The sequence below is a fragment of the Juglans microcarpa x Juglans regia genome, chromosome 5S (assembly GCF_004785595.1).
Source record: "Juglans microcarpa x Juglans regia isolate MS1-56 chromosome 5S, Jm3101_v1.0, whole genome shotgun sequence".
Lineage (NCBI taxonomy): Eukaryota > Viridiplantae > Streptophyta > Magnoliopsida > Fagales > Juglandaceae > Juglans > Juglans microcarpa x Juglans regia.
The window spans coordinates 26,910,930-26,931,485 of NC_054603.1; the positions used below are offsets into that span (position 1 = coordinate 26,910,930).

A 20,556-nucleotide genomic window follows, 5' to 3' on the forward strand; every position below is an offset into this window, starting at 1 on the left:
CTAAGGCTCTTGAAATGGCATGGATTGCTCCCAAAAAAAGTGTTTGTGTGTTTAGAAGGCTAGATTTAATTGCTTGCCTGTTGATGAAAATATTTGTCGGGTCAGTATCCCCCTGGCTTCCAAGTGTAATTGTTGTGCTTCAAGGCAAGGGGAAATGCAGGATCATGTGTTGAGCTCCAGTGAGTTTGCAAATCAATTGTGGGTTCGTCCGGAGGCTGCATTGGGGATTCAGATGGTGTCGCATTCATGGTGTTTCTCAATGGTGGTCTTTTGCAAAAAACTCTTCTGCACGGGGCATTCTCCTTGGTATCATTCCATGCGTGATCACGTGGAGGCTTTGGGTTCGTAAATGCAAGGCTCGAATCAAGGGTACACAGGAAACTGTGGAAGGTGTTTGGCTTGCTGTAAAGATATGGCTTAGAGGTATTTCAGATAGAATGAAGACAGGTGAACCAATATCAAGTGTAGATTTGGCAATGTTTGAAGCACTGGATGTTGGTTGTACTATGGTTGCTGCACGTAATTGTAAGTTGGTAAAATGGAGGAGACCTGCAGTTGGAAAAGTGAAATTGAATACATACGACAGTAGTATAGGGAATCCGGGGAGGATAGGTGGAGGGGGAGTAATACGTGATTGTGAGGGCAAGTTTTTAGCTGCTTATTCAAAGCAGTTCGGTCATGGCACTAATTCTGAAGCCAAGTTGAGGGCATTGACGGAAGGAGCAAAACTGTGCACAGAGTTGAGTTTGACGCAAGTTGAGATTGAATGTGACTCAAAAATTATGGTCAAGTGGGTACGAGCCAAACGTTATACACTTTGGTATTTGTGGGATTTTTGGAAGGAATTTATTGCTGTAGCTAATGGCATATCTTTCTTTATCTCTCATCAATTTAGAGAATGAAATATGGTTGCCAATTTTTTGGCAAGGTGTGGTGAGGCAGGGGCCAGTCGAAGGTATGAGGTATTTGAATTGCTTCCTAAGGAGCTGAAGGGATTTATACGGTTGTAGAGGTTGGGTTTGCCTTACATTTGCATATAGGCTAGGAGGTTCTTTGGTTTTACTTGGTTTTCGTTGGTTTTTATATTGTTGAGGTTGGAGGTGTTATGGGGATTGGGTTGTATGATTCTTTTCATTTGTTTATATGGTTTTCCTCCGTCATAAGTGAAGTTTTTTAATAAATTGGGAGGGGGTCACTATTGTAAAGGTGACTGTTTGCTCTTAAAAAAAGAAAAAAAGAAAAATTAGGGTATCTGAGACCATAAACAAGTTATGTTTAAAGGTATATTTTATTGATATGAAATGATGTTAATATCGGTTAGGAGGCTCTGTACCAGGTAAGGAAATATACACAATTTATGGAGTAGAGGGTGTAGCACGATGATGGCTACCAACAAGTTATAAAAGAAATTTAATTTATTTTTTTAAATTCATATTTTTCATATCCTTAAAACCTTTTTTTTTTTAAAGAGAAATCACATCATCATTTAAAATATATTTTCTTAATCATTAAATAAAAAAGAGACGATCCTCGGGATGATCCTCGGTGAGTGTAGATTTATTCCAATTTGGGATTGTTGACTGTCATTATCTGTGATGAGGAGCTGTCCTCTGCAGTAATTCGCGGCTTAACAGGAGGGATGCTAATAATTTATAATGAATACGATATAGATCTGAATCACTAATACTAATGATGTTTTGCATGCAATAGGTTTCACATAAACGAAGTTAAGTGAATGCTTATAATATTATATCTTGCAACTTAATGATCTGTCATACGAAATATATATGGTTATTAAGCTAATTCTTCTTACGGCCACAAATATTTAACTATATATATATATATATATATACACACTAGCAGTGGAGCAACGTGCTAGGCACATTTGCCTAATTGGAAGAAATCATTTTCAGAAATTAGTAATGTCCACAAAAGACAAAAATAATATAATTTTTTACTTAAAACCGATTAGTGGGTAATTTAATGCATCGAAGTAGAAAAATAATCAGGCAATGGCCATGAAAGCTAAAAATAGCTTAAATGGGCATGACATTTAGGATTAATTCAATTTTCACTAAAAAGAATAACATATACCTACTTTGAAGCAAGGACATCAATATTATATCTAGAACTGTGATATAATATTGTTGGTGAAGATATATATATATATATATATATATGGAATTTCAGGACTACCATATTTTAAGCAATATATATGTACTTAAAATTTTTTTGTCACATCTGACCAATTTATACCAAAAGACATAAACTCTCGTTTAAACGAACATAAAAAACATAACACAAGGGTAAAAACGACATAACACACAAAATATGAACTACTCACATGGATGAACAAAAACATAGATGAACCTTGTTTGTTTTTGTAAATGAGTTGATATAAAAAGTGAAAGTTGAATAAAATATTATTAAAATATATTTTTTAATATTATTTTTGTTTTGAGATTTGAAAATGTTGAATTGTTTATTTTATTTTGTGTTGAAATTTGAAAAAGTTGTAATGATTAAATGAGTTTAAATGATATGAAATGAAAATAATTGTGAAAACAAATGAAACACTGATACAATATAACTTACGTAATGACACAAACTGGCAAAAAAAAAAAAAAATGGATAAAAACCAAAATTTTCAAAAGGGATAACAACGTAATAAGACCAAGCAAAATAGGGGTATAAATGGAAAAAAAAAGTGTCAAATGCTAATTACTATTCATTCCCTTATAGCCACTTTTAAGATATAAGGGATATATATAGTTTACAATCATCAAACTTCAAAAAATAAATAAAAAAAGTACAGAACTCTCATTTAAACAAATCCCTAGATATATATATATATATATATAAATAAACATAATAGAATATTGTCAATATATGTTACAACATTCCTCATGATTCCCTATGTATTTCTAATATCTATAACAGATGAAGTGAAGTGAACTGTTCCAAATTTGATATAAAAACTACTTCCGACACTTGCTATCCACGAGTTTTCTTGGCCTGCAACACAAACAATATATGCATGAAATGGTGAGTGATTTTAAATGATACTCATTTCCACCTCCAAAGATCCAAATAACTATTGAATTTGGTTGAATTGAAGTAGGTCAAAAGGTCTATGGAGGCCCTCATGTAGATAGAACCCATCAACTAATTACATCCGAATTTAAGTTTCCTATACAGTGAGAATGCATATACCACCAATTAATTGAGCTACATCGACTTAGATAAAAGAATAAAAAAATAAATCATTATATGCATAATGAGACAGCTTACTTCTGCTCCCATATCAGCCACCCTTAAGCCCTTGGATTTGGGAGGTTTAAGAACACGTTTTCTATGAATCAAAGGTGGTTTTCCATGAGAGCGATCATGCGGAGGATTAACTGTTGAATGGGTCTCCGGACCTCTATAATCAATCTCGTACACCTCCGGATCCAACTCATTAGAGTCCCCTAATCATAAACCAAACATCAAATTAGTCATGTCTAACCATGCATCTGTTATATAAATATATCCTTTCTCTTTTTTTTTTTCTTAACTTTTGCGTTACTATTGAAGTATCCATTAAACATGGAGAGAGAGAGAGAGAGAAAGAGAGAGAGAGAGAGAGAGAGAGGAACAAACCTCTTGAAACGTAAGGCACGGTGATCAGGAGAAAGAGAAACAGGATAGTGGTGATTCTAAACTTGAGCTCCATTATACTATTCTAGACAGTTTTTCTGAGGTTATATATAAATCATATAGATATAGACAGACACACACGTACACAGACTGAGAGGATCGAGAGATATACTTTATATCATGAGGTGTTCATGGAAGAAGCACCCGAAAATGGCAGGTTGAGGTATTTTTTATTTTTTTTAGTAATAGTATATACGGTCGTGGAGTGTGCAAGCGATGCATGATCTTTTTGAAAAAGAGTATGTTAACTATTAAAAAATTAATTTTTTTCTCATACGAGTCTCGTATTTACTCACATTTTTTAGAGGAAAAATATTTTAGTCACAAAAAGATTACACAAGAAATTTTACAAATTGATGTACTTGTTCGTCAGGTTATAAAGTTATTTTTATTACAAAGTAGATCTAACAGATCAGATGAAACTAAATCAGTTTATGAGATTTCTTGTGTAATTCTTTTGTGGATATAACAATACTCCACGTGCATGGCAATATATAAACACAGCAACAACTTGCAAGGTACGGGGGTGGTCCTGTGTGGATGTGTTGGGCTGGAACATTTATAACGTTAATGTAGACATATCATAAAGATATAGAGATATATACGTGCTTAAAAATTAAAGAAGGTAATATTGATTTGAATTACTATGCTTGGTCCAGACAGTTACATGTGTTTTTAATTAAACTATTGTCCTTTAGAGGACATCCCATTTAACTAGTCTTGCTCAGTTTGTTTCTTGTTATCATCATCATAACTGGAATTCAATTTGTGAATTCCAAACGTAAATATTAGAGTTCCATGTCTGCTGCCAATTTGACATGATCATGGGGAGGTTGTGCATGATTTTCACCAAAGATATATAATAGTATTAATAATATTTCTCCGAGGACTTTGGAAAGAATTTATAGAGAGGAAATTAGATATGAAATGGCCTTTCTATTAATTGTTCAGGGAGTTGATCCACCAAATATTCATGTATATATCTTAACAAGAGCATGCAGATAGATTTTCGATGGGAAAATACATTCCACCAAGCACTACTTATAACAGAAGGTAAAATAATAATAATAATAATAATGAAGCTCTTGTAATTTTCATGGAAATTATCAGTGGCCCTAACATGTTCAAGATGAAACTTGAACATTACTTGATTGGATATGTTTTGAGACTCTTTCACAAGCAACCTCTCGGTGTCCTGACACCGACCATAGTACTCATCAAAAAGATAGGGCTTGTATTTCCGATGGCAAGCTGCTGGTTTCTTGCGTTTTTTGGTTGGGCTTTAGTTAGCTAGTTGAAAATTGTGCGGTTTGAGAAGCCAATATTACCTACCATTTTGTATGTGTTGATGCATTTATTCGGTGGGCTAGAGCTTACCATATAATGGTCCACGATGATGGCTTGGGTGGGCGTTGATATAGTGCTCAGATGTTTATTTATAAAATAAAGAAAAATATTTTAGCTACAAAACATTCTACAAAAGTAAATCTACAGACTAATGTGATTTGATATGATATATCATATTATAAAACTATTTTTATTGTAAAGTAGATTTACTATATCATATGAAGTCATGTCAGTTTGTACGTTTACTTTTGTTGAATCTCTTTGTGGCATTAATAGTTCTCTTAAATAAATAATAAATAAAGCGTATAAAATACAAATAAAGAGAGATACGGATATTTGCGTAGTTCAGTATAAAAGCCAACATCCACATGTCATTTGGGGGCAAATTTCAACTTGTTTGGTAATTGTATAGTTTCTCAAGACCTTTCAAAACTCTCGATACAATGGAGAAAATAGGGTTGAAGGAAAGTTGAAGAAGATGCTTTCATTCTAAAGAGAGAGAGAAAGAGAGTCAAGAGTCCCACAAATTGTAGAGAAGTAGTGGAAAGTATCTTCATTTATAGAGATCTCATCCTTTTATAAAGTTATCTTTTCTTCTCTGGAGTTGCGAATTCCTACTTGCCTTATGTCGATTTCATCTTTTTGTGACTCAGTCAACCTTCATTGGCTTTATTTCTTCTTTGTCTTATCCCTTCCTTTTATTCCTGATAATGGGCTTCCAATGGGTTGAACCCTAGTTCATTTTGTATTCAACATCTGCGATTCTTAAGATCGACTTGTCCGATAAGAATGTCTTGACCATCTTCAATAAAAGTCAACCATGATAGAGAAAGTTTACTAGAACTATAGAAAAATAACTTCTCAAAACTTTTCCCTAATTTCCCATTGTTGTGCGATGCATGGAAGATCTCCAAGGGCAAACCTTTGGTAGACTTGCAAATTCTTTGTAAGGATTGTTGAGAAAGCCTGTAGAATGTTTGTTTGTTGTAATCCACACTTTAAGTGGTGGTCAGGGAGCCCATTGGCCTCTAAATCCATCTTAGATAGTTTACTCATTCCCGGAGGCAACTTCACATGATGGTTATGGAGCTCAAAGGTTTGATCCCTAAGGTAACTCACTGGCAACAGTCTTGGCACGAGTGTTAGCCCCGTTCGCATGCACGCGCACTCACATTTCTAGTTGAGGCATCAAGAGGGTTGCACGACCACTACCATGGCAAGAGGCATGCTAGATCATGCTATTGTGGCGAGATGCATGTGTGAGCCTTATTTGGCGAAGCTCAACTTGCATGTTGCTAAGCTTGACTGCTTAGACGAGGGAGGTTTGCTCGACTGCTATTGTCGCTAAAGGCATGTGTTAGCCTTGGCCACTAAAGCTCAGCCTACATATTGCTATGCTTGGCTATTAAAGTGTTGGAAGTTTCCTTGACTGCCACGGTCACTAAAGGCATGTGCTAGCCTTGGTCACCAAAGCTGAGCTTGCATATTGCTAGGCTTGCCTATTTGGGTGCGAATGGTTTCCTTGATCGCTATAGTTGCCGAAGACGTGTGCTAGCCTTTGTCACCAAAGCTCAACTTGCATCTTATTAGGGTTGGTTGTTTTGGCACGAGAGGTTTCCTCGACTGCTATGGTCATTGAACCTCAGCAGGCATGTTGCTAAGCTTGGCTGTTTAGGTGTGGGAGGTTTCCTCAACCGCTATGGCCACCAAAGGTGTGTGCTAGCCTTGGTCGTTGAAGCTTTGCCTACATGTTACTAGGCTTCACTCTTTGGGTGTGGGAGGTTTCCTCGACTGCTATGCTTGCCGAAGGTGTGTGCTAGCCTTGGTCGCCAAAGCTTGGCCCGCGTGCTGCTAGGCTTGGATGTTTAGGAGATGGAGGTTTCCTTGACCACTGTGGCCTTTGAAGGCGAGTGCTAGCCTTGGTCTTCGAAGCTCAGCCTGCATGTTGCTAGGCTTGGCTATTTGGGTGAGGGAGGTTTCCTCGATCACTATGGTTGCCAAAGCTCAGCTTGCATGTTACTAGGCTTGGTTGTTTAGGTGCAGGAGGTTTTCTTTACTACTATGGTCGTTAAAGGTGTGTGTTAACCTTGGTCTCCTGTTTTGCAAAAGGATTGAGTGCTTGATTCTAAGAGGTTTTCACCAAAAACCAATCTGGTTAGTGTAAATAATCCAAACCACAAGTTTGAGACTTACAAACTTCAGCCAAGTGGCCTGATGTTTGATTGCTCGAGCTTTATTGCGAGTGTGGGCTCATTACCCATAGTGTGTACTTGTGGGGCGAGCATATTTGCTCGCATGAGAACTATTGCTCAGGCAAGCTGAGTACTTGTCGTACATTGTGTTTGGGGGTGAGTTCCAATGGTCACTGTGATACAAGTAGGCTGGGTACTCCAGGTCAGGTGGCCAAGTTTCCAAGCGTTTTGTCTGGATGGGGTTGATCACAATTGTGCGTCCTCTTTATATCATTTATTCGCCCTGGGGGGGCTCTTGTTTGGGATTTGGATTGCTTGGACATTTTGTTTTTTAAGACTACCGAGCAAAGTTCATTACTAATCCATCTTTTCGTTCCTTCTTATTCATTCATTGGCAGTCTCATGGAGATCCAAGAAGTTTTCTGGGCAAAATATCCAAAAATCAAATTTGTTAGTAAAATTCAAACTCAAGTAGCGAGTTTAAGGGAGGCATACCCAGGCCATATAGTTAGTGTTTTCAATTTTTGCCTTGTGGAGGTTGCTAATCTTTGAGTATTTTTGCTTGATGAAGATGACTTGCCTTTGAATGAGTGTGGTTTGATTGGGATTATTCTCCATTGTATGATTTTATTTGACTTGTCCCACATGTGTATCCTCTTTGAGCCCAAGATGCCTAAGCATTGTTGATTAAGACCGATTAGCAAAGGCTACCATCTATCAACTATTCTATTTTGTCCATTTTCTTTTGGGAGGAAACATTCAAATATATACTTGTTAGCATAAGTAAAATTTAAATGGCAAATTGTAGGAAAACAACCCGGGCGAGGGCGAGCTTCGTTGCTCACTTGCTAGCCTCTTTGTCCCCCAAGGCAAGCTTTAGTCCACACTCGTTAGCCTCTTTGTCACCCCAGGCGAAAAAATTGAATAAAAATATTATTAAGTTAAAAAAAATTTTGAATATACTTTGTTAATATTATTTTTGTTTTGAAATTTGAAAAAGTAGTATTATTTTATGTATTTTGTTTGGAGTTTGAGAAAGTTCTAATAATTACATGAAGAAGTTGCATACTTGAAATTGAACAGAGTTTTGTGTTTGAGTGATGCTTGGGAATGAAATATATGAGAATACTTGAAAACAATTGTATTGCCAAATGGACCCCGGCTTATTTGGGAACACAAACCATCTCATCCCATCTTAAAATTTCTCATAAATTCTTTCCCAAATATAAATACTTTTCAAGTTTAAATCTTGAACTTTTTCATCTAATCATTAGCTAATCATTACAATTTTTTCAAACTTTCAAGTAAAATACAAAAAACAATACTACTTTTTTAAATTTCAAACAAAAATAATATTAAAAAATTATATTCTAACAATTTTTTGATTTTATAATATTTTTACTCAACATTTTCTCCATAATTTTTCAAAACCCAATAAAACATCTTAACTCAAACTATTTTACTATTATCCATAAATGATTTCACTACTATTCACAGAATTTTTATCTCATCTTCACTTCCCAAACGTGTCATTAGTCAATGATGGACAACCCACTCTAAAGTACGAGATCCATCTCCACCATGGAGATCATGAAGGTATCCATCTATGTCTCAAAAGTCCAAAGTTCTTCTAATTGATGCATTCGACAGGTCCAAGTATTATTTTGAGCATGTGGAGTTATACAAACCCACTTGACGCTACTTATGATTCAACAAGTCATTGTATTAATTGCAAATTAACAGAGCACCTATTGTCATAACGCAGTGTAAAACTAAGTTTTAGGCACTTCATTCACATATTACTACCTAAAGATTCTACTTTCTAAAAGTAAAATTGTATCACACTGATTTTGTTATAATAATTTATAATTCATTAAATGTGGTCAGAGATCCACCTTGTATGGGATAAATCCAACACCCTACAAAGGTGTCGGTAGAACCACTCTCAGTGAGGTAGATGGGTGGAGAACACCTTGTGCATGATGGATTTGTTCACCTTAAAAGGGGTGGTAGAAATACCCATGGTGGTGGCGATGGCCAAGGTGTTTGGCCGCTCTAGCTACTGACCATTTTTCTTTGGGCAATGTTTTTTATAGTTATGCTTTTCTTTTAGTCGGTTTTATGATAATATATTTGGATTATTCAAATGTGAACGAATCGACTATTTTTTCCTACATCAAGCAATCTAGTTTCATATAAATGGAATGTTAGGCTTGGCCATATTAGACAAAAAAGGATAATTAGATTAGCTAGAGAATGCCTTATAGGCGATCTCGCTAAAGTCACATTGACAACATGTGAACATTGTTTGATGAGAAAAGTATTGAGAAAACTGTTTAGAAAAATAGCAAGGCCACTTTCCATTTTTAATGTGTACACTCAAATATCTATGGCCCAATGAGTGTGAGGAAAAAATATGGAGTTGTCTATTTCATTACGTTTATAGATAATTTTTCAGAACATGGTTATGTATATTTGATCTTCCATATGTCAGAAACATTTGATTGCTTTAGGCAATATGTGAGCTTGGTTCAGAATTAATTAGATAAGATTATAAAGGTTTTGAGAACTAGCCGTAGGTGTGAATATCTATTTGAAAGGTTTAAAAAGTTCTGTGATGTGAAAAAATGAATCAAATGACAGTTGACGATGCCAAATACGACGCATGCAAAATAGCGTGGCGGAAATGAGAAATCGGGCAATGCTTGAGATGGTTAAGTTGATGATGACATAAACAAACCTACCAATATTAGATTGCAGGTGATGTACTTTTGGTTACAGCCTACACCCTGTACACCCTTAACCGTGTGTCCTCCAAATTTGTACCTTCTACTCTATATGAACTTTCGACTAATGAAAAACTGAACTTGAGTAACTTGCAATCGTGGAGTTCAGTGGATTTTGTTCACGATTCTTCACATAGATATCCTAGAGGAAATAATGTATCTTTATTAAGATGTCCTAACCACTCTATGTGATATATATTGATCAGTGAACAACCTCATATAAGTATGTTTAAAATTGAGTGGATGTAGATTTCATTGAGGATGAATTTCCAAGTAGAGGTGATGTTGGTAAGAGTTTGGAACTCCAAGAGGTTGTAGATCAAAGGAAGTGACTACAAGTATCCTAGTTGAGAATGAGAAAATTTCACAAACTCCTAAGAGTAGTGGGAGTGACTTGGCTCCGAGTCGTAGCACACCACTTGTGGGTCATCCACAATAGCCTTAACCACATAGAAGGTCACCCGGAAATGCTCCCCGTCATCAATTTGAAATTGAAGGAGAAATATTCATGGTGGCTCTACAAGATGATGATCAGCCTAGAACAATTCAGGGGGCTCTCTCATCTTCTACTAAAGATGAGTGGATGAAAGTATTAAATGATGAAATGGAGTTCATGAGGAACAAGTAGGTTTTGGACCTAGTAGACCTACCTCCAAGGTGGATGAACATTGAGAAAAAATGAGCTCTAAAGGTCAAATACAAGGCAAATGGGTCAATAGAGAGGTATAAAACTTGCCTCGTGAAGAAAGAATATACCCAGCAAGAGGACATAGGCTATGAGAAGACCTTCTCTCCAATAGTAAGGTTTGCCTCAATTTGCCTTATTCTATGCTTAGTAGCATATATGGATTTAGAATTCTACTAGATGGATGTTAAGAAGGTATTTCTTAATGAAGAATTAGATGAAGAGATTTATATAGATCAACCCACAAGGTTTGTAGTCGAAGGTAAATAGCACAAAACGATCCAAATGGGCTGAAAAAGATCTAAAAATGACTACTAAGAAATGATTGTCCCTTAGTTCTGAGATGAAGGACTAGGGTAAAATAGAATACATTTTTGGAGTTAAGGTCTACACAGATCGTGCAAAGAGACTTATGTGTTTGTATCAACAGACTTACATAAAAAGGTTCTTGAGCGTTTCCAAATATATATGAGAGTAAACCCACTAAAACCCCTATTTCCAAATGTGGGAGCTTATGCCAAAAAATGTGTGCCAAAACTCAAGAGAAATAGAAATGATGGCTTATGTTCCCTATGCTAGCACTATAAGTAGCCTAGTATACGCAATTATATGTACTCAGCCAGACATATGCTATACAGTTAGCTTGGTCAATAGATTCCAATCTAACCTTCGACTAGCTCATTGGAAAGAAGTCAAGAGGATTTTGAAATATCTCAATGTGATTTAAAATTATGTATTGTGCTATAAGGGTTTAGATTTACAGCTAAAAAGTTATTGCAATGCTTTTAGTGGCAGTGACCTAGACGAGCACAAATCAACAATTGTATATGTTTTGTTTCTAAACAATGGAGCCATTATATGGAGTAGTAAGAAACAATCATGCATAACCTTGTCCACCAAGGAGCGGAATACATAGCATATTCAACAGTAGTTCAGGAAGTTGTTTGGTTAAAAAGGTTCATTCAGCACCTAGGCATTGAGCTGCTCTCACAGATGATAAGGACCCAAAGTATAATGGAAAAACTAAACACATTGATATCCAATACCACTACATGTGAGATATGGTAATACAAAAGGAAGTGGTCCTGAAACATTGTTATATGAGTCGCATGGTTGGTGATTCCCTCACAAAGCCCATTGCAAAGGTCGCTTTTATGGCTCTTATTAGTTTAAAACTACATAAATTGTAATGTTTTTTATTATTATTATTTACAAAGTATTTTAACTTCTTAGGATATTAATGCAATATGATTTATTTTTGTAAATTTTATCATATGGCATGATTTGTATACACACACAAGATATTTCATCAAGTGTAGATTGGCTCATTCACACGAGCGATTGCTTTTGATGCTTAAAAAAAGTAGCGAGCAGAGATGAGACATTGTATTCCTAGATTCTTGTCCAAAATTTATAAGTTAAATAACACAAAAAAAATATATCGTCTGAGTGAGAGCTAAGAAGAGGTCTATTATATTTAAAAGGATTGTGTATGGACACCCTATAATCCATGTAGCCTACAATTAACCAAATACGAGACATTTTTTGGTGCTTTAGATGCGAGCTAATAGAGAGACTCAAGTTAGACATAGATATGGCATCTAGACTAAGATCTATACATCGTTTGATATGGAAATACACTTTTTGAGAAAGAGAAATCCACTGTAGCATGTATTTTGTACTACATGTAGTTATCCGACCAAATGTGGATGTGAGTGAATGGTTTCCTGCTTCTTTACTATTTGAGTCTCATTCTTTTTTATGAGTGTCCTCTTTAACATTTGACTATGTCATAAGATAGAGATTCCATTGTATGCTATGCTAGCATATGTCTATGGCCATGACTGATACTGGCTAAAGAGAAATTGCTAAGAAAGCGGTTGGACTGAAGGTGAGTGACATGACAGTGAAGGGAAGACTATTCAACAACAAGTGACAAAATCTATGAACACATCATGATTATTTAGAAGTGGTCAAGCATAGTTTTGAGTTATTCGGAGTTCAATAGGGATCGTGAATACTTGACCAGATACGATCGAATGAGTCTTGGGCATGTGAGATACTTTAGGGATATTGTTATGCAAGTATTCTGAATGAGAGATTTGATATAGTATTCCCATATTTCTTTTGTAGGTGTGTTATTCGATTGTTGCACAACATATTTGATTGTATAAACAAGATTGAGAACTTATTGAGGGATACAGGCTTGAGACATGCTCACTATATGCAAGTTGGAGATACAATAAATTATGGAGAGGGGAAGCCCCTCAACCTTTTGAAAATCCAAGCAGTAATGCTTGGTATTACTCCAAATGTTATGCCTGTAATTAAGGGGTAACAAAGGCTAGCCTTTAAACCCTGCCGTGTGTTACCAAGTGAGATATGATTTTTATAAATTAGTCATTTTTCTATATTAGAGTCAATGATTTTTTTTCAATAAATCTCTTAAAATTCGTTCTCTCTAAGAAAACATATAGGATGTCGGTGTTTGAGTATGTCTCTAGTTTATCTACGTAGTATACTCAACCATTGTGTGAAGACGAACTCGAATTGATCAGAGTGTGGTACACTAGATTCACTCATGAAACAACAACAAAGACTTTAGGTATAATCCTTTCGTTGTGTATATTTTGTTGAGTTCTAACATATTGAGAGTGGATGGTCAAAAATCAACATGCTCTAGGCTTCAACATGAACATGTAGATGGCAATCTTTGGGTATTTACTTTGACTTTGGGCAGGACTACATCTACCAAGGATTCTCCTCACCGAGACGTATATTTTTCTTTTTCTATTTTTCATACATTTTTTAATCTATTTTTCATACATTTTTTAATCTTTTTAAGTAATTTTTTTAAAAAGAATCAAAATACTGTTAAAATTTTTTTTTTAATCATTAAAAAAAATCGCAACCTATTATTTATAAGAACTTTTGCTTTTAATTCAAAGCGTTTAATTTTTTTAAAAAAGTAATATTTTATTTTAATGAGCTGTGAATTGGGTATTCGCCTGTCACAATTCTTATAATTAATGTTGATGGCCCAAAAATAAAATGACAAGATGGGTCGAGAAGTCAATGACAGAATATTTGATAATGTTATATATATATATATATATATATATATATGTGGAAAATACAACTTTATCCATTTAATTTGACTGTTTTATTTTACCGTTAGTCAGAATTTTTTTATTTAATAATTAAAAAAATAATTTTAAATATATTGATATATTTTTTTATTTATTAAAAATATTTAAATATACGTCTAATGGTAAAGGTGAGGGGATAGCCCCACCCATATATATATATATATATATATATATATTCAATACATTTCTATTCTACAACAAAAGAGGCTATAGCCTCATGAATAGCGGATTTGTTTTTATTTCACATTGAGAATTTACTATTTTGCCCTCATTGGCACATTTAATTTTTGTCATATTTTCATTGAGTTCACATTACACAATTACATTTTTACCCTCATTTGCACGATTACATTTTTGTCCTCTAATTCATCATTAAAAATAAAATAATTCTATTATTCTAATATTAATTCCTCATGAACAATGGATTTTGTTCAAGTTCACACTATCCCCATTTGCGCAATTAATATTATTCTAATTCCAATATTAATTCCAATATAATAATAATTATAATGATATTAATGAACTTACAAATAATCTAAATTGAAGATTTAGAGTTATTGAACTTTTGTGGAACGAATTAACAACTTAAGATTTTTATATTTCTTCTTAGATTTAAAAAATAATATTATTTTTGGTATATAATATAATTTGAAAAAAATAGAATTATGTTCATATTATTTTTCATAGTAATTCAAAAAATAAATCATAGTCATTGTGCTAATAATATTTTTCAAAATGCAATTGTTATTTTTAGGTTCCAATTTATGCATTAGTCTATAATTTATCATATTCACTATTTTATTTTTTGTGGTAATGCATTTCATACTAATATATTTGTAATGCATTCTTTAAATTATTATTAAAAGAATTAAAAACACTTTTTATCTTTTAAAAGATTATTTTGGTAAGAACATGCTTTTATTTTCTAAGATCCATATTGCAATTCTAAATTTGAAGAAAAGAATAATAATATTATATTTATGTTTAAAATTGATAATATTGTCTCTAAATTTAAAGAATAATATTTTATTACTATAGGATATCATTTCAAAAAAATAATAATTGTTTTCATATTCTCATAATAATGAATCATATTGAATGATACTTTTGAAGCTAATATTATTTTTATTTGAAAAAAATATTAGAATATCTTAAATTTAAAATAAATAGTCTATTTTTTTCATTTTATCATTCCAATAACAATTATATCCAATAGTTTTCTGAAATAATTAAAAATAACATTATTTTATTTCTTTCATTTATAATAATAATAATAATAATAATAATTGGTCTCATAACGAGTGGATCAATGCATATCTTATATGATTTCAATATAATGAGTTCTAAACATTTGATTTGTTATGTGTTTAATAATTTTATATTTTCTGTTTCCTTCATTTATTTCAAGTATAATTATAATCATTAATAAAATTTATTGAATAGATTTATGATTATCTTTACATTTGCTATACTTATTTTCTAATTGATATGCATTTGAAAATTCAAATTTACCATATAAAAAATACAGTAACACTTTTGATAGAGAATGTGTGCAAGGCTCGGTTTGGATATACAAAATCATCTTATCTCATTTCATCTTATCATTACAAATTTATCAAACTCTCACATAAAATATAATAACCAATTCAATTTTTTCAAATTTCAAAATAAAAATTATATTATAACAATATTTTATTTAATTTTTAACAAAATATCTCATCTTATTTCATGTGAACTGCGTAACGAGATAAAACTAGTTTATATAAAAGACGCTATAGCATCAGGAATTGTAACTTTTGTTTGAGTTATGACTTCGGTTTTTGTCCTCATTTGTACATGTTTTTGTCCTCTATATTAAAAATACAATTAAATTTTCTATTATTTTAATATTAATTAGAATATAATAATAATATTAATGAAATATTAATAAATTACAAATAATATAAATTGAAGATTTTGGTTTATTGAATCTTTGTTGAACAAATTAATAACTTAGGATATTTTTTAGATTTCTTCTTAGATGTAGAAATAATAGTATTTTTGTATATAATAATATTTGAGAAAATAACAATTATCTTCATACTATTTTTCAAAGTAATTCATAAAAATAAATCATAGCCATTGGACAAATAATATTTTCATTTTACAAAATGCAATTATTATTTTTAAGTTCTAACTTGTGCATTTGTTCATAGTTGGTCTTTAATTTATCATATACAAAAGCTCAATAAACCAAAATATTCAATTTAGATGATTTGTAAGTTCATTATTATTACTATTACTATTATATATTCTAAATATTATTAGAATAATAGAAAACTTAATTGTGTTTTAACGATGAATTAGAAGATAAAAATGTAATTATGAAAATGAGGGCAAAATCAAATTTTGCAAATGGGATACTGAGAACTCAAATAAAATCAACTATTCATTCCACTATTTTAGGGTGTCCCATGATTTTGCTCTCTCAAAGTTATCACTAGTGTAATTGCACTTTCTTTCCTTTTTTCCTTTTTCTTTCAATTTTTTTTAAATATTTTTAAACATTTAAAAAAAATCTGCAAATTTACTAGTAATCACTTTTTTAAGCATTGAAAAAATAAAAAATAAAAAATATACGAGCGATCAGAGTGTAACGAAGTCGATTCCCCCACTCAATATATAGCTTAAATATTCCCGCTTCTTAAAGAGAAATAATATTTACAATAGTGGAGCATATAAGCACCGCACAACTTTCTTTTAAAAAAAATTGAGTAAATATAAAACTCACATGAAAAAAATTAAATTTTTAATAATAAACCGTATTTTTTTAAAAAAGATTACGCAGTACACTTTGACTATATCTAACATTACTCCTCTATAAATTTACAACAGATACCACGTTCAAAAAACTTTCCGAAATAGGCTAGGACTACCCTATATGAACCTACTTCAATTATTATTATTATTATTATAGTAGAACTACCCACAAAGCCGAATCAGTTTCTGAACTAGGCATGCATACGTGATGATGATATATCTAAGGCTTGGGTACTTCAGTTTGAGGGGATTGTTTTACATCCACTCTAGGATTTGCAGATGAGCATACCTTGCCCTTCCCTCCAAAAGAAAGTAGCTAAGATGGAATTCAACTTATTCACAACCAACTTAATTCGGAATGTCAAGAACAGCTAGCAAATGAGTTGTCATGCTAGAAAGAACATGCTTAAGAAGAATCAATCTCCCTCCTTGAGACAACAATCTCAGCTTCCAACCTGCTACTTTATTCTGAAATTTCACCACCAACGGCTCCAAAACTCTAGCTATAAATCGTCTAGCAAGAACAGGAGCCCCCAAATACCAAGTAGGCAACCGCCCCTCTACAAAACCCGTGAGACGCAGCAAGCTCAATCTTCTAACAGGACAAATTTTCTTGGAGAAAAATTAATGCCAATTTCTCTCTGTTGATAAGCTGACAGACCATAGAGCATACAAGTCTAGTATTTTGATAAGCAACTTCATCAACTTCCTTTCCCCATTAGTAAATATCAATAAATTATCCGCATATAGCAAATGCGAAATCAACAATGCACCACGTGGATGAAAAAAATCTCCCAATCCTACCTTTCTCAAACACGTTCTTTAATAATAGAGAAAGAACCTCCTCTATGACTATAAACAAATACGGTGATAATGAATCCCTTTGGCGCAAGCCTTTCGTAGGTTGAAAAAAATCCTTGTATGTCCCATTCATTATAATAGAGAACCACTACGACGTAATACACATCTCTATCCACCCACAAAATTTATTAGAGAAACCAAGCGCTGCCAAAACTCTTAGAAGGAAATTCCAATCCACTCTATCATAGATTCATAAGCTTTAGCCATATTAATTTTCATCATCACATTTCCTCCAATAGCTTTCTTATTAATCGAATGCACCATCTCTTGAGCAAGAGAAATGTTTTCAAAAATGCTTCTACCCGAAATAAAAGCGCCTTGCTCATGTGAGGCCATCCAAGAGAGAAATGATGACATGCGCTTCACTAAAATCTTTGAAAAAATCTTATAGGTCATCAAACACAAACAGATGGGACGAAATTTGTCAAAGCTACGTGGTTCCTACACTTTCAGAATTAGGACAATAAACGAAGGGGAATAATACCTTGGCAAATCATTACCGGAAAAGAAATCTTTAGCTGCCTCAACCACATCATCTTTCACAATGTCTCAACATGAAACGTAAAATGCTGACCCAAAACCATCAGGCCCCGAACTACTTTACTTTGGAATAGACAACAACGCCTCTTTTACCTCACCTTCAGAAGGCTCTCTATGTATAAACTCATTCTCCTCGTCTGTAATGACCTTACTCACAAGCTGAGACAAGTCTATTTGTGAACTTGGGCCTGCACCATTAAGGGCATTCTGAAAATGCCGCATAGCCCCAAGATGCACCTCCTCCGATGTACTTAACTCTACCCCATCAGGTAGCAACATTGAAGAAGTAGAATACTGGCGCCTCCTCATATTAGCAACCACATAAAAAGAATTAGTGTTTTGATCATTCTCCTCGAGCCATCTCTTTTTTGCAATATGGGTAATTCTAAACTCCTCATTTTGCTCCCAGAACTAAAGTTCCGCTGTGGAGAATTATAACTCTAGCTTAAGCTCCTTATGATATTCCATTTGGAGTTTATCTTCCACCAACTCAATTCTCTCTTCAAGCTCCTTGATGGTGTTATTCACATGGCCGAAAAGTCTCCTATGCCAACTCTTCAAAGCCACCTTCATCTTCTTCAACTTAAATGCAAGCTTGAAAAACTTTCTCCAAAGATGGCTCCTCCATATCACAACCACGCAGTCCAAAAAGGATGGGTGGTGAGTCCACATGTTCTGGAACCAAAACTGTGCCGGATCATACCGGCCATCTACACTAGAACCCTTGATAAACATAGGACTATGATCGGGAGTTTTCCTTGACAAATACTCCATGGATGCCAACGGAAAGAATCTCAAAAAATTTGCATTAATGACCACCCTATCCAATAGAGCCCAACTTCACGCATGACCCTCTTGACTATTGCACCATGACAATTTATGGCCTTTTGAAGGAATTTTTAACAAACCTCAATTGTCTAAGCATCGGTTAAAATCATCCATTGCCACCAGCGATCTCGGATTGCCACCAACTCTCTCTCCATCCCCACGAATAATATTAAAGCCACCCACTACTAGCCAAGGCTTATCATCACTATGAACTCCTTCTAACGCATGCCATAACTCACGCAGTTCCATGTAATTACACTTCGCATATACAAACGTAGTCTTCTGATTCTCACTTTCAAAGCAACCTGTAACCATCTGATCAGACATATCAACAATCTCTACATCAAACTCATCTTGCCATAATAGCCATAGCTTGCCCCCCCATCGCCTCATTAGAACAAAAGTTTTTAAAATCCAGGTTACTAGCCAATTGAGGCAATTTATCCTCTCTTACAAATGGTTCAACAATAGCTACTATAGATGCATTCAACTTCTTAATCAAACTTTTGAGTCGCCTCCTTGATGTGCCTAAACCCCACATGTTCCAAACTAGTAAATTTCCAGTCATAAATTCAGTTTAGAAGGGCGGGCCAACACCCGTTGCGATTGACACACCACCATACCATTTTTATTTTTTGAACGACCCTAAGATATCTTGGCATCACTCTCAGACTCATAGCCCTTTTCCTTCGCAAGCTGAATCAGTGAAGCCTCCTCTTCACACTCCGAAAGCTGAGCAGCAGCTAAATCCTCCACCCTTTCCACACATTTACTTTCCATTGCTAACACTTCATCTACCACCATTGATGAATCCCCCTCCTCCCAAGCCAATCGATTGCCTCCATCCATAATTAAGAAATCCACCATTGGAGACGCGCTAACGTCTTGCAAGTCTCCTGCTCCTTTTCCACTTCTGCACCTGTATTCTCCACACCCTCCTGTTATGAACAGATTCCATATTTTGGACCTGCTCAACCTGCAAGTTGGTCTCCTTTGGTGCCCATTTTTCACACCACACTTCCTTACTCGATCCCTGCTTCCCCATCTCTTTCCTCTCCTATTTCCTTCGAACAACAATTGACTTGCCCATCCTACAAACCATTGTCGTTTGACCTTGGCGTCTACACTTCGAGCAATAAAACTCTAATTTCTCATACTTAACAGTTTACCATATTTTTTTGTTAGCCACAACAATCGGAAACCCCTGCACCAATTCTGCCAACAAATCAACCTCCACACAAATCCTCGCTCTTGTCGCCCTCATACTATTCAGCGTTGCATTATCAGTACCAAGATACCGACTAAATCTACTGGCCAATATCTGGAGACAATCCCGGCTATACAAATGCATCGGTAAGCTAGGAAAAAAGATCCATTGTGCCGCCATCAATGGCTCATCCTTCAGATCAAAGTCTTTCATCCAACAAAATATTAAAAAAATACACCCGTCGATAACTCTAACATCTCTGGCCCAACGCACGAAATCCCTCTCGCTAGCCATCTGCACCAGTACATGGCAATCATCCATGAAACTCATCGTTGGAATCTCAAGAAGATCCCACATTTTCACAATAGCCAACTGCACAACATCGATAGAAGGCTTGGTATGAAGAAACTTTAAAACTAGAACAAAACGAAAAATCCTCAGCCACCTTATTCATCTCCGCCTC

At 34.3% G+C, this 20,556-nt stretch overlaps 1 protein-coding gene across 1 annotated transcript; it reads right to left on the bottom strand.

Annotated features, from left to right (window-relative positions):
* Positions 1 to 2,822: 2,822 nt before the first annotated feature.
* LOC121267960 lies at positions 2,823 to 3,849 on the bottom strand. The gene is made up of 3 exons (XM_041172057.1): positions 3,643 to 3,849; positions 3,292 to 3,470; positions 2,823 to 3,015 (listed from the first exon to the last, which is right to left on the bottom strand). Exons 1-3 carry the CDS (start codon positions 3,713 to 3,715, stop codon positions 2,995 to 2,997), a joined length of 273 nt encoding a protein of 90 aa, XP_041027991.1. The 5' UTR covers positions 3,716 to 3,849; the 3' UTR covers positions 2,823 to 2,994.
* Positions 3,850 to 20,556: the final 16,707 nt, after the last annotated feature.

Excerpts from the sequence above, each read along its gene's own strand:
- LOC121267960 (XM_041172057.1), bottom strand. The coding sequence starts at position 3,715 with ATGGAGCTCAAGTTTAGAATCACCACTATCCTGTTTCTCTTTCTCCTG. Across the intron at positions 3,471-3,642 it reads CGTGCCTTACGTTTCAAGAG|GGGACTCTAATGAGTTGGAT; the intron begins GTTTGTTCCTCT and ends GTTTATGATTAG. Across the intron at positions 3,016-3,291 it reads TGGCTGATATGGGAGCAGAA|GCCAAGAAAACTCGTGGATA; the intron begins GTAAGCTGTCTC and ends TTTGTGTTGCAG.